The sequence below is a fragment of the Ciconia boyciana genome, chromosome 6 (genome assembly GCF_034638445.1).
Source record: "Ciconia boyciana chromosome 6, ASM3463844v1, whole genome shotgun sequence".
NCBI classification, from domain to species: domain Eukaryota; kingdom Metazoa; phylum Chordata; class Aves; order Ciconiiformes; family Ciconiidae; genus Ciconia; species Ciconia boyciana.
The window spans coordinates 45,250,346-45,265,902 of NC_132939.1; the positions used below are offsets into that span (position 1 = coordinate 45,250,346).

At 40.4% G+C, this 15,557-nt stretch overlaps 1 protein-coding gene across 1 annotated transcript in view; it reads left to right on the plus strand.

Annotated features, from left to right (window-relative positions):
- Positions 1-12,431, plus strand: part of LIN52 (lin-52 DREAM MuvB core complex component) — a 49,335-nt gene extending 36,904 nt beyond the window's left edge. The window contains exon 6 of the mRNA XM_072865902.1: positions 7,749-12,431. Coding sequence (XP_072722003.1) covers positions 7,749-7,804 — 56 coding nt within the window. The 3' untranslated portion in view covers positions 7,805-12,431. The remainder of the gene's footprint in view (positions 1-7,748) is intronic.
- The last annotated feature ends 3,126 nt before the right edge of the window (positions 12,432-15,557 follow it).

Below are 15,557 nucleotides of genomic sequence, written 5' to 3' on the forward strand. Positions count from 1 at the left end.
GAATTTATAACTGCCTTCAGATAGGAATGAGCATTTAAGAATAAAAATTTCTTGCATGCTAGCTTTTCTTTGAGTATCAAGTTAGCTCTTGTGGTTTAAAAATCTTAATGCCAGTGTTGAAAGTAAGATGACTTGTAATGTTATTAAAGGAGAATGGCTTTAGCATCAGGGTTACGGGTGAGTTCTGTTGCAGATACTTGAAGATCTTTTTGGGAAGGTAGGCATCTTAAATCTCTATGCTAGTCATATACAAAGTATTATTGCAATGAAAAAATAGTGAAGTGAATAAACAGCAGCTCACAGTACAAGACACTCGATGCATCTAGAGTCCCAGTGTGCACTGTATTTTGCAATTTAATGCACAATAATTTTTTAGTTCTGTATTTCTGTATGCTCCACTGTGTCAGATCTGTATTCTTGGGAAGTGAGGTTCCATTAAAAAATAAATAATAATCGCAGCCCCCGCTCCCCCCACATACACTCATTTTCTATAATATGGTAATGATATCACCGTAGCAGTAATTACGGGTCATCTTCATTTCTTTCATCTCTGCTGGTTCTGATGGCTTCATTCCTTTGACGGAGAAGATTTGGCTCTGGGTGCTGTGATTATTTTGTTAAGCATTATTCGAATAGACAGGAGTGAGAGAAATTAATCAATCCAAATGCAATTAGCATCATGTTTAACCCAGTGATGGACGTCTCAAGGTGAAACAGCCAGGGGAGTTTCAGACATTATTATTCAATCCAGTGGCTCTTATCTAAATTATAATCAAGAGAGGTTTTTATTGGCTTCACAGAGAGAAGATGTAACTCTTTCCCTGCTTTGAGGGTCAAAGGGATCAGGTCTTTGGCCCCACAGGATGTTGGCTGCAGGCAGCTTCTAGAAGTGGGAGGTGCTGTAAGAGTTTCCTTCAATATGAGAGTCAGTCAGGGCAAAATATCTGTACATTCTAGTATCTGTGACCTGGAACATAAGTTTAGTAGCGCCCTGGGCATTGGCAGGGATGTCATTGCCCCTTGCTTCAAGTGTTTTCATTGACTGGCTTTGCCTGTCTGTATGTGAATGAATACTGTTTGTAGGTTTTGCATTCGAAGCTCTGTGAACATCATTTGCAACTGAGTGCAAACAGAATGGTGCTGCCTTGCAAGGTAAGGAAATCTGATTAGGAGAACAAGGTAAATTATTCTGCAGAGAAGGAATCTGATTTTTTTAGAGCTGATATAATTTTAGTATTTATTGATAGCAACAGTAACATTTTTGAGGATATCTTAATCTGCAGCAGATCTTTTATCACCATTCTGCATAATCCTGAATGATCTCTGAGATCTCTTGTCAGGTATGTGATAAAACACCACTACTGTGGGTAGAGAAAAAGGAGGTGGAAAGAGGTCACATGAGGATTTCATGATTCAGGAAAGCATTAGGTATTTGATTCCAATTCTTAAGGCTCTAGCTAACACTCACTAAACTGTTTCAGTGGTTTAAAACTTTATCAGTCTCAGCTATTTACCACTTCTCTGTCAGAGATGACTGTTTTCATAGCACACTGGGAGGAGCAGTCCATGTGCCTCTGGTTCACAGCCTGGTTTTGTGCAAGCCCCCACGTTCTTTGGCATTTCAAAACAAGTCCTGCCAGACTGTGAACTACAGCTGAAGTAAGGGCAGATTCTGCTGTCTCATTCACCAAGGGAAGGACGGTGATGCTTTGTACCAAGGGTGGTGTTAATATTTTAAAATGCTGCAGCAAGACTTGACAGAACTCATCTTTCAGAGCCTGAATTCTAGCACGGTTGCTGACTCCTTTAGTATACATCTGTACATCATTCCTTCCTGAGGCTGTGACCCCATCTGTAAGATGGGAATTAAATCACTGTATGTCTTGAGAATATTGTGAAGCTTGATAAACTTTGCAAGTGCTTTGATATTGATTATTGAAAGATGCCACGGTAGTGCAAGCTTATTCCACCTGGAGGTTTATGCTGATTCTGTTGTCTTACCTGAAAAATGTGTTTCAGGAGTGCTAGATGATTATGCCGGTCTTCAGTGTAAATGTAACAGTTCCTGAAGCACAAGTCTGGGTATCTGCATGTGCCAGTTCTACCTTCAGTAAAGGTGACTGACATTGCTTTCGCTAACCACTGTTCTCCTGAGATGGCAGTTCCAGCTCTTTATGAAATTGGGCTTGGTGTAGCATTCACTGACAAGTATTTGTCAAAGGCCCACAGTCATCAAGTAGCAGTTCATTTGACAATTACGTTAAGAAAGTACGCAGTTAGCAGAGTAATTGGAGCTCATTTTATGAAGGAAGAGGAGTGAGCTGGTGCCAGCAGGCATCCAGATGGTGGTAGGATTTTGGGGATCTGGTCTCAAGATAGAAAGTGGTCCATACAGATCTCTCTCTCTGATAGAAGTTCAGATTATGTGGCTGGGTAATAATATACTGTTGGTCTTGTCTGAAATAAGCCTCTTTTTTCTTTCAGGGCTGCTTAGTAATCATGTCAATCTTAAATATTTTTGCTGGTTTTAGATTGCCTTTTTGCCTTCACTCCCTCCCACCCCGTGACTGATTTTTTAATTTCCCTTCCAAATGCAGTACTAGTTGAGCCCAGCCAAAAGATGTGGCTTTGCTATTGGCTTTCACAAGTCCAGTCAAGCAAGAGTCCCACAGCTACTCACAGGCAGATTCCTCTAGGCCTTTTGTATGTCCTACCGGCTAGGAAAAAGAATGGTTGTGTCTTCTTATCCTGACATTGTGTCTCAGGACAAAAGAAATAATTTCTGATGCAACAGACCCTTGTGATAGAAGGGTTAAAAACCAGAGGAGTGTTCTGCTGTCTTTCTGCAATTCATGTTCTTTGCCCTGAACTGGTAATTTCCACTGATAGTTCTTCAGAAATAAACCCTTTTAGTTTTGTTTTCTGTATAGTCCTAAGATACAGCAGTAGTTTGAGAGTGCATGATTAGTACTTTAAAGGAATCCTTCCATGTTGAAAAACAAGTTCTTTAGTTACCGTAAATACAGCTGAATGGAAGGAATAACTGATAAGCTAACAAAGTATGACAGTGCCTAAAATAATGTTTTTGTAGTCAAGAATGTAGCATTCAAAGTGTGATACTACAGGACATTTCAGGGCTAAAAACATGTTCTGTTCACAGGGCATTAATTGTATTTCCAGTTCTTTTTAGTAGCAAGACCTTTAGATTTCAACATGGCTACATTTTCAGGTCAGAGGAGCAGCACAGTCAAATTTGCCCTGTAAGGTGTACATCTGGGGAAGAAGCAGAGAAGTGCTTCTTTAGCGGGTGACTTAATTTTAAAATATCTGTGATTTGAAGATGCTCACAGGCTTTGTTTTGAGATTTTTAGATAAGCCCAGACATAGTAAGCAGGTATAATGATCGTGGTAAATGTGTGATAAATACAGTTTGTCACATATATCTTTTACATAGACTTCATCACCAAGTGTGTTACGCTTTTGCATTTAAGTGTATATTATGTTTAAAAAGTGTGTACATATGTGTGTTGCTTAGGGATTCTCCTGGATGAAAGTTGCTTATATAAGTGTAAATCACTGTTTTCATTGCTGATTTTACAGCAGTAAATCCTTCCATTATTTCCTGGCTATCCAGACCTTATGACACAGTATGTCCTGTGCTGTCATATGTGTGAGAAGGCTTTTTACGGGGAGCAATCAGGCTGGACCCCAATCTCCAGTGCAGTGTTTTTTTCTAATTAAATTGTCACAGGAAGGAATATCCAGAACAGCAGTTTTCATTTTCAATCGAGGAAAAAACATTATGAGTCTTTGTCATTTGATTGAAAGTTACTTAACCTTTAAATTGCTACAGATGTAAAGATAGCTCTGAGTTTCCAATGTAATCGCCTCCAAGTTGAAATCAGGAAAATCTTTGTGTAATGAAACCCATATGTCATAGTGAAAGGATGCAAAGCACTGGCAGAGTGGGCTGCTCTAGCAGGAGATTCTGCACCCAATCTTGTTAACCAGGACTGCTTTTGGTAATCCCTCATCTCCTCACTTGTAGGAAATCAATCTGTACTACTGAATCTTTTCAACCAGCAACCACAAAATTTACTGCGGAGAGGCAGCTTGGGGACAATTGTAGTAGAAAAGGAGCCCCAGGCAACAAGGCTAAATGCGGGATTGAGGGATTGAAGTTCTAAAGAGGAGATTATATTAAACCATATTCTGCTCCCCTATCAAGTAGAAATCTCCCCTTCTCCTTTCAGCCCCAGCCTTTACTACCCAATACCTATTCTTGAGATCTGCTTGTCAGATCTTGTCAGGCAGCAAACTTAATTTGTACAGTACAGCATTCTCTGTTAATTATAATAGCCTGATACCATTTTTCAATACATTTCACTGAAAGAGTCTATTCAAGCACTCAACTACCCTTCTAACCAGTGCTGATAGCATCTTAAAGTGTTTTTTCTATGGTCTTTGGTATCCTCTTCCTCCTCCCTAGTAGGTGAGATTAATTTGTATCCAAGCTATTGCGATTGCATCCATTGTTGATTTTTCTATTGTAGTAGATGCACAGCGTAGGCAAGGTTGTAAATCGTGACTTGACATGGAGATTCATGTTTCTGTTTCATGCTGCACAGCCTCTGTAGTGTCTGTTTGCTGGTACAATGAAACGTGCACTCAAGCCCTCTCTTCACCTGAAGTCCGTGGTTTAAGCAACCATTTTAAAGAAAAAATCCCTAAGGTTTTCACTACAGTTTTGTCCAATCTTTTAATTAAAAAATCCACCTCTATCTACTACGCAACTGGCTTCTGATGGTCCCTTGGGTAGCTGCTTAAGGCAGGTTTTACCGTCTCTCTTAGACTGCAATCATATTTAGAATGTGGGTGATGGTTTCTTCAATTCACAAGCTCTGCCCTCACTCCAGCAAGCTCCAGAAGGCCCCATTGGAAATGATATTCCCATTATTAAGAATTCATTTATCAGAAGCAATACTGAGCAGAGGAGTCAGTTTAATATTAGAGGCTTTTCTGTGCAAAACCCAAGCTCAAATCATACTCCAATGCAGATTAAAGAGGAAGAAAGGGGAAGGCATAGCCAAGACATTGAACGCAGTACCATGTAATATGTATTTGGCCTGTGTTTACCAGGAATACATTGAACTGTGGTTCTTGGGCAGATAAGAGAAGCAGCTGATGCAGGGAAATCAAGATTGTTAATGTTTGTGGAAACTTGCCCTTAGTTTGGCTGTGATTTTTTTTTGTGATACGAGGATGTTATTTCCTGGCCATTTTCATACATATACAAAGATGTAAGGTCCTTTCTTTCAGTTTGGCGTCATATCTTTAAAAATAAAGCCCCGATGCAAGCCTGAGTATGTGAGGAGAAGAGGAATACAGAATAGCAGAAGGCTGTCTCCTGCTCCTAATGGGATTTTGTAGCAGCATGTGCGAGTTTGTTTCAGAAGTCAGAAATGAACAGATGTTGGTATAAATTACCTCTGTGTCTGATGTCTTGCAAATTAAAAGCGCGGTTGGCATCACTAAACAATTTCACCAGGTTGGGGGGGGAAGCGGGCGGTGATTATTGTAGCAGGTCGGTAAGAATCTTTAAGCTGCAGCAGAACAGGATAGCAAGGATAAAGGAATGAAGAATAAAATGAGAGGTCTGTGAATTAATCAGAAATGTTAACATCTCCGATGACAAGTGAACAGGAGGGCACGTGCTCTGGAGCAACCCCCAACCCACAGTAATTTCACTCAGCGCACAGAAGGAGTCTATGCTCTCTGCCTGATTTATAGGGTGCAGCCCTCTTTGGGGGAACAGAATTGTCATGCATTCGTATATCTCCTATATGGGACTTGCACTCCGGAAAACTTTCCACTCTATCAACTACAGTTCAGCTTTGTGCTTTCTCCGTTAAGAGTGTTTTAAAATCATGCACTGTTGATGGTGCAAGGCAGGGAGGTGTCAAGGAACTGGTGCTGAAAATCTATTCCTAGCTGAAATTTTTAAAAACTTGCATTTTTATTTTATCATGTTCTTTGTGCATAACAACTTAGTTCCTGGTAAAATAACAATCTACTCTGCCCTTCTGCAGCACCTTCTATCCATGTGTCACTTCAGCAGCACTTAAAAGATACAAGATATCTTGCGGATGGGGAAGTAGGGGTACAAATGAGTACTTCTGTGGTAGTTCACGCTGTGAATCAGAAGCAGAGCTGGGAATGGATCCCAGATGATATAACTCACAGCTGGAGGCATGAACCAAGCGAATAATGCAGTGATCTGCTTGAATCTGCAGCCAGTCTGAAGCATGTTCCACTCACAGCAGTGGACTTTGCAGCCTATGAATATCAATATATACCAGACAGTTCATAGTACACTAATTGTTTTACAAGGATCTTGTTGATTACAATACCTTGTGGTACAATTTTGGGTAGACAAATTAGAATGTAATAATTTAAAGAAGAGGCTTTAAGGCACAAATTCTAACCTTTAGGTAAAGAATAACAAAATGTCTTTATCTGAGGGTGCGTATTGAGTATTTTAAGCTGAATGTTTTTATTACATTTTAGTTCTGTTCTAACAGATAATCAGTAATGTCAAAAGAAAACCCAACATCAGCAACAAACCCACCTCCATTTTTTATGCTAATTGTCATTTCTGTTGTTCCTCTCAGTAGAGAGGTCAGGAATTGAATGGATAAAACAGAAAATGAATTCCTGTCTCCTTCCAGAGTCTCTTTAGGCTAGGTGTAGGAAACATGCATGCTTTCATCAATCCTGTGAATAAAAACCTCCATGTTTTGATGCCTGTCAGTCCAGCACAAAGCTTACACCTTTATTTAAAAGAAGTGAAGGGAAGTACTGGTGGGACTTCCTCCAGGACTCAGTTGCTAATTGTGTTGGTTTTGATGCATTGTACTGTTATTGCAAGACAAAGATAGTATTAGGGCTGCTCTGCCAGCTTGTGATCTTATGGGCTCACAAGTCAGAAATGTCTCATGCAGAAAAGTGGCTGTGTAAACCCTGCTGTAATACAGCTACCAGAGATTGATGGTGCCAAGAGTGAGAGAGACACATATAAACCTTGCCTTGCTGTATTAAACATCGAAGGACTGACAATGCAGAGAGAGAGAGAAGACCAAAGCTCTATAAACTTTACTTTATTACACCATCCATAGATGAACTGCATTGAAGGAAAATAAACCCTATTATATTACAGCATCCAGGGACTGACACTGCTGGGAGAGAGAAAATGCTGTCTAATTTCTGTTGAAGATCATAGCATCCAGGGACCAATAATCCTGAAATGGAGAAAGAGAGAGTTCCATAATCTCTGACGGATTATAACATCCAGGAACAATTGCTCTGAGATAGAGTGATGGAGATCTGGATTACACCACTCTGAGATGGATAGTACAGAGAAGAGGAGATGCTGCGAGAGCATAACGCAGTAGGAATAGAAAGCATAGACTGTATGTAATGAGACAGCCTGTGGGAATTATTGCTGAGTGTAGAAGATTCCAGGCCCTGCCTGCATTTCTAGGATGTCAGGAATTCAATCTGGAATGCAGTTTTATTTATTTTCCACTTTAATAAATAAATAAATACAATAATCCTTACTCATTATTGGTATAAGCACAAATCTAAATTAATTTCTTATCCTATGGTTAAAATCTGTAAATTATACAATTGTTTGGGTTTCTTGGCTTTTTAAAAAATATTAATCTCTTTTTCCTCCCTTGTGATTTCAGCTAGAGAAATGACTCGAGGGAAATTCCTGAACATCCTAGAGAAACCCAAGAAGTAGCTGCCACATCTGGAGTTTGGACAAAAATACCCCAGCTAGATCATTTTACGTACTGCGGATCCAGATGAACCCCAGAACTTCTAAGAAGTACAAAGCTCTTGCTCTAGACTTTCAGAAGCAAACATCTCTTTTTGCTTCCACAGCTCATCTCTTTATGGGGCAGATGTGTATTGCATACACAGGTCACAAGGACTGCAGTTGGTTGCGTTGGAATTCGGACTTCATCTGACCATAAGATGTCCAACAGGAGGACTCGGCCTTGACATGCTGTGGCAAAGTTACCTGTTTTAATCAGCTGTTCAAAGTGAACAGCGACAGTGTCCTTATTCAATTGCTCTCAGTGGCAGTACCTGTTTGAAGTACACAGCAGATCTGACACTGGCCAGTGCGCATCATGAGGCATTGACTCTTTTGTGTGTCTTTTGTCTTAGATGCATTGATTTCCTATGTGCAACTTCTGTGCTGAAAGATTTGAGCAGAGTTTGGGGTGCAGATTGATTGATAGCACTGGTTCAGCAGGAGCATATGCTTTTAGTGTAGAAGTTGAGTGCAGTCTGTGCATTAGATTCCAGTTACTCACTGCCTTCAGAGAAGCATGTCTGGTACTCCAGGGAGGACCTCCAGACCTTTGGTGTACTAGGAGCTTCATCTCACCACTAAATGGTTCTCTAGTGAAATCAAGACTGACAGACCATCAGGAGTAAGAGGTGTTACTGTATCATGAAGGAAAATATCCCCACAGAAACTTCGTCCAGTACACAAAGAAACAGCTTTGTCAGTCCACTGCAATTCTCTGCTTCCTACAGAGCTAAAAACTGAAGAAAGTTATAAAGTTGAAAGGCAGTAATATTTTCAGTTAGCGCTCCAAGAAGGGGCAACAGGATTGTTAGCCACATTGCAAGGATGGTCTGCTTATACAGAATCTTAACACTTCTGAAAATAACATTTTGTGGTATTTTTTATTACTTATAAAACAGCAACCTCAAAATTTTTTTCCCCTACAAACCCACAATTTTTAAGACAGAATTTTCTGTGACCTGGTCTCTTTCAGCACACAGTTTTGGGCTTTATTCATCTTACAGTTTAATGTCTTTTCCTTCTGTTAATGCACTTCTGCATATTCACCCCTGAGAAGAGGTAAGGAGCACGTTCAGACTTTTTGTTTTATTTAAGAGAATAAATTTTTTAATTTCATCCCTTTTCCTAGAAAACATTTCTTTCCTAGAAAACATTTTCATTTCTTCCCTTTTCCTAGAAAACAACATTTTAAGTATTAGTAAATATGTTTCTAAGTTACAACATAATATTGAAACATTGGATAAAGAGCAGGGGTTTTTCCCCATTTAGAAATCTTATTTTTAGTATGCAGGCTTTTCAAAACTTGTCATTTCCCAGGATGCAGTCACCTGTGAGAGAAGAAATGACTTGGAAATAGGCTGTCCTTAGAGCATTGCATTTTTCTGTCTTTGCAGAGAGAGGACACTCTTTTCAGGTGTATGTGCAATAAAGAGGAGGAGATTTTTTAATCAAATAGACTTCTCTGAATTTTTATTAAAATGCTGGTGGCCTTTTGGTTTGCAGTACGTGGTCTTGGTTATTACCGGTCAGAACTAGGCTTGTTTTGGACAGCTCCTGTTAACTAAGTTTAAACAGTTAAAACCCACATCCCGGAAAGACCCCTGCACAAATATTGAATCTTTATGAATGTCAGGAGTATGATTTTAAACTTAACGGATTTATTTCTGTACTTCAGAGTTTATGCAGGGCTGAGCTTAACAGGAACTCCATCCCTTGAGAACACAAGAGTTAAGACAGATGAATATGAAGAGAAGCTAAAAGTGATAATTCAGAGACAGAGAAAAAACCTGCTGGTGCAAACCGATGTTGATGTAGCTTTAAGTATTAAAATACACATTTTGAATGCAATTTTAAGTTTGTATACTATATACATAATATATATACACCTATGTGACATAATGAGATACTTCATCTGTATCACCAAAATGAGTTTGTGAATTTCATAGAGGTTTCTTTGATCCAACACATTAAGAAATTGAGATCTGAAAGGAGGAGGAATGTAGGAGAAGATATGAAAGCCTGGCATGGAAGTATGTGTATATTTTCTGATACGTTCAGTAAGGAATTTCAAACTGTAGGTAGTTTTTAGTAACATACATGTGTTTTAAAAAAAGCGAACAAAAAAAGCCTTTTACCATATGTAGTACTTATCTTCTATAGGGCAGCCAGTAACGTATGCTTTAGAATTGTGATATTTATTGGCTTTTTACTTGTCATCTGTAGAGATGAGTAAGTGATGTATTTTTTTATTGGTAATATTTATATGTTTTTTTGTGTGCTAGCCAGAGAATTGTAATCTGTCTCTTACTGCTTTGTGGTTTGATAATAAACAAATGCAAAGCTCAGAGATTCATCTGGGTTTCCAAAATAGCCCTCTGCAATGCACACGCTTTTGCTTAGCCACCTAGGCAATACTCTTCCTCAGACTTTTCTTCACACTTCTGCATGCTACCACCTCAGGGTTTGGCCTATGGATGCTCCATTCCCATCAGTAAATAAATATTTGGCAATATCCAAATAGTACTAAGGGTTTTCATACCCTTTTGAACCCTATTTTTTTCCTTCAGTGATGTCCTTCCTGACATCCCTGCAGTATCTATCTGTACAAGAAAATCTGGGTGACTTTTTGTTGCTCATAACCTCTGTTTTGAAACAAACAAAAAAGTTTTGATAAATTAAGTTATGGGAATGAAGAGTATAAGATCAAGATTTGGTAATATTAATTGAGCTAATACATTGCTTTATAAAGTGTTTTCATGTGTTGGTATGTTAAATGTTACTGTGAGGTTCTTGGAAATAAACCCAATATGTATTTAGTTCCTTTTAAATGCCAGTGTTACATATATTCAGTTGTAAAGGCTATTCACTTCAGTCTTGGAGTATCAAATGCTTTGCTGTTTAATCCAACTGAGAAGAAATTCTTGTTTGTTATATTAATCATTATCAAAATAAAAGTCTAGTTGCACTGGCAATTGAAGAGCATAATATTCCATTTAACTCAGTGTTTTGCCATTACAAAATTAACAATTTTGGAACAATCCTATAACCACAGTTCTCAACTTTGCTTTGTATTTCCCTCAACAAGTCACCTAGAAATAGCAGATTAATGAAAACTGACTAATCCAACTCGGAGGTAATGTTTGAACCTTATTCTGGTTTATCTTACTGATTTTTATGTTACATAAAAATGTAAGGTTCTATTACAAGTCAAATAACAAGCCCATCTTATCTGTAATCTTCTCTTTGATTATAAACAGTTGTAGACTCGTAGGGAAGGATATAAACAAAAGGCTTACACAGAGTGATTTTGCTTTAGGGTAACTTACCCAGCATCCCGCAATCTGTTTTAGTTGAATCTGGTCCACAGTAGACCCTACCCTCCATAAATTTTTCTTAGTCCTAATTCACCTGTACTTTGTCCTCTAAAATGCCCCTGGACAGCGAGGTCCATAATTCAGTTATACAAAGAAAAGTCTAAGGGGGGGGAAGTCATTATTTGTTTTAAACCTGCTTACCTGATAATTCCGGTTTGAACCTTTAATTTCTTTTATTGTCAGAAACAGTTGTTTGGTTTTTTTCTTCTTTGCTGTCTGTGCATTACTCATGATTTTTCAGCTCCTGTTATGTTTTTGGTTCCATGATTATGTTCACCTTCCTTACGTTCACAATATTCAATTGTCTGTCCTCTATTACAGCCTGAGATGGCATAATCAAAATTGCAGAGTATTCAGAGTGCAAGCATACTGTGGAGGCATGTAAGTCCTAATTGCAGCTTATATTTTGTTCCTCTGCTGTTTTCTCCCACATCATCATGGGCTAAATCCTGTTTTGAGTATCTCTAAGAACAGGATCATCACTTAGATTTGCAGTCTGTGCGTGCAGCTGATCTCATCGACTTCATCTTCACCCGCAGTAACTTGTCTTAGGCAACACTTTTTCCAAATGATGACGACAGTTATGCCAGCCACTTCATGTTGAGGAAGTGATGCCGGGTAATTCCATCATCAACCTGTGCAGTATGTAAAAAAGATAAATTGCATCTTTGTCATATGGTCTGAAATCCTGGACTCCTTTCCTACCACAAGTTCAGTAACATTGCATAAACGTTTCTGTAATACTTCTCAACTAATATCAGTTTTTAGACATATGCAATCAAAAGAAAAAGACAACTCTTAACAGGGAAATGCATCATGTCTTTTGAGTGAGCTATCTGAATATGGCATGCAAATGTAATATAACATGAAAATAATCCTTACTCCTTAATGTTGTACCACCATTTTCATATACCATTCCGTACTGACACTTTTTAAAAAGTCATTAAATAATCAGTTTACAGGAGAAGATAATTCTTGGAAAGAAAATTTCCCAGAAGATCCTCTCTGTATCTTCAGCCCAGCAAAATCACAGCTGGACAGAAACTTCCCATGGACCAACAAACTCTGAACTGAATCAACATGTTAGAACAATAAATGCAAATGTTACAAATACATTTCTATAATAACTATAGTAAAAATGTCCCACCAAAGAAATATCAAAACCCATGGTTCCTACATGCGCATCCCAGCATATACATCTGCCAGTGTGCCAGATACTTCCAAAGATGCTGTATGTGTGGTACCAAATACGCATTGCCTTGATAAGAGGTGAATCTTGATATTTTTCAAAGTTAAGAAAAGGAAAAATAAAAGAGAGAAAAAGGAAAACAAGGCAATGGAAAAGAAAAAGACTGGATCCTTTTGTTTTCATGTGATACTGTGATTCTTGGAATCAAAAGTATTCTAGAGACACGTTATCTCTGCAAGCCAGTCCTTACATCAGTGCTTTGAGTTTCTTTCAGGAGGATGTGAAATGCAAAATCCTGAAGTCAATTCTGGCCAATCATTTGAAGTCCACATAAAGATATTTAAAAGCTCTAGTGGACAGAGAAGTATGGACCAATACAATTTCTAAAGGCTGTAACTCACATTCTGCATAGAATATGTGCAATAATGCCATTTTTGTTTAGATTGTGCTATATTTTCAGCATGGCAGGATCTCTTCACATTTTGACTTTGTCATCCACTGAAACTGCCGATTTTTAGACTTGACCTTTTCTGTCATGTCCCTTTGAGCAGGATGACTGACTCCAGGCAGCTGATGCGTGTACAGAATAGGCGTTTTCTTGTTGGGTTTGTGTGGTTGACCTCTGGCTTGCCTGCTGATTCCTATAATACAGATCAGTGACCAGTGAAGCCAGAATGCTCCCTGCCTGTCTCTGTTATAGACACCTCAGTAAGGAACAGAAAAGAGGAAGAGGGCTGAGCTTGAAAGCCCTTACTTAATTGCTAGTAGAAAAAATGGGTAATAAGAATGACCTTGCACCTCATTTATTGACCAGATCTCTGGGGGGACAAAGTACTTGACTTGGTTCTGTATCACTTGAAAGGCTGGCTCTGTGGCCAATAGCTGATGAGTAGGCGTAATAATATAGGGTAATTACATTTTGTGCTTGCAGGCACTTGGATGCCAGGGAAGGTTCCCCTCCCAAAAATACCGGGCACGCCTAGCAACTTTCCTTGTAATCACAGAATTTTAAAGCATCAGAATTTCGCCATTTGCCATCTTCCACTTACTACAATAGCCCAAAACGCAGCAGGTTATGTACGAAAAGGCAGGAAGAGCACTCATCAGCTACATGAGAATGAGGGACAAGAGACCAGCAGAGTGACCCAAGTGGGCATGGATGCTCAGGCTGCCTGGTTCTGTGGCCTTTGTTTTGTTTTCCTCTCCTTGTATTAAAGTAACTTCTTAGTTATAGCTAGTTTTATTTGATTTATTTGTATATATGTATATTGATTACCCTAAATTGCCTTTCAAGGTAATCACCAGTGCCTGTCATTCTCTTGTACTCTGCATGGATCACTTTGTCATCCTGTCTTAGGTTTCTCCCCCTGCTTAGCACACTGAGCTGAATAGCACATGTAAAACTGGGGTTTACACTTTTTTTTACAAACTCACACTTCTGGTGAGGCCCCTTGGCCTGATTTGCAGGAGGGATCAGTTTGTAATCAGCTGCACAGGAGGCAAAGGGATCTGCAGGCCCTGAGTATCCTTAATGGGATCAGCTGAGATATTTTGCTCAAAATGAGCTTGTCATCAAAAATTAGGGAAAATGTTTTGCTGAAAAATATTTGGTTGATGATGGTTTCTCAAGAAAGTGTCAGATTGAAAGTTAGAGGCAGTATGTGTCTTTCTTTGCCTTGTTTTGATCAGGGAGTTTGAGCTGGGGTCTCCTACCCACCTCCCAACTTCTTCTGGAAGTTCTCATGTTCTTAATCATTTTGTGGGTGTCTTTAGAAACCTGTCCTGTGAGTCCCAGCACACGTTCCCTTCCATGGGAACTGACAGGGTCTCTTTTACACCCATGCTCCTTCCCAGCCTGAACTCTGAGGCAGAACCGCGGCATGGCCTCACTGGAGAAAAGCACGTGCCAGGTGCGGCATTTCTCTAAGGGTAGCCCCCAGCGAGCCTTAGCAGAGACTTAAGGCAAATCTTTGCAATAAAATGTTTGGTTTTGATGGTTCATTTCTGTGTGGAAGCACAGGTACCTGTGTACCGCTGGAGACGAGAAAGGAGAAGGCAGGCCAGAGAGTTGACCTCGGGTTTCCACCACGCAGGTGGACGGTGGTGATGGAGAGAGGGTAGAGAAGGTCCGTGTCCCCAGCAATGGGTGGCTGCTGCCCAGCCACCAGCCCTGTGCCGCGTAGCTGGGCCCCAGAGCTTGGGCTGCTTTTCTGGCTGTTTCTCCCCGTCCCCCCTCTCCTCCCGGTGCCCGAGCGGCGGCTCCCCGTCCGTCTGCGGCGCAGGGAGGGCTGGCTGCCGCTCGTTAGAAGAATTCCCCCAAGTCAGACCTATGGTACGAGCCGTGTGAAGCGGAAGACAATTAGGGGCTTATTAGTGTCCTGGGGAGACGTGTAACTTGTGTTGCTGGGACTTACCAAAACAGCGAGAGTCTTACCGGCAAGCTCCAGCCGAGAAAAGACTGAGGGATTGTCTCACCTAATTACGGGGAATGGGCCTCTTTGTGTTTGTGATTCGGTACGGTTGTCCGATCGCTTTTCTCTGGCTGCTGGCTCAGGCCGAGCTGGAAGTGTGCTAATTAGAAGAGAAATGGACGTAGTGATCCTGTCAGCTCTCGTTACCGGCGCGGACAAAGCCGAATATTATTCTGAGGCAGTGTTTTGTGAGTGTCCCCCTTCCAGCTCTCATTAAGGGCAAGGTTGGTGGACAGGGAGGGGACTTGACCACATGGGTTGGCTAATGGAGCACAGTTACCGTTACTGTGCTAATTAACGGGTTCAGGAGGCAAATGTTTCTCCAACCAGCAGTCCCAGCAGCTGCACCTGGTGCTTCCAAAACCCAACCATCTTGCTGGGCCAGCCAGGCAAACACTGTGTGTACGAGGGGAAGGGGGTTTACATATGATGCATCTATCAGCCATCCAAAAGTGCAGAAGACCCATTAAAATGGTCAACAGAGAAAGGGAAAGGGCATAGTGCTGCAGCAGCAATGGGTCGAGCTCCAGCAATCCCTTCTCCCCAGTGCCCCTTCACATAGAGTGCAAAGTGTTGTCTTCTGCCTGGCAGAGGTGGGAAGTGGGCAGCAGGGAGAGACCTGAGGAATCGCCAGGGCCTCC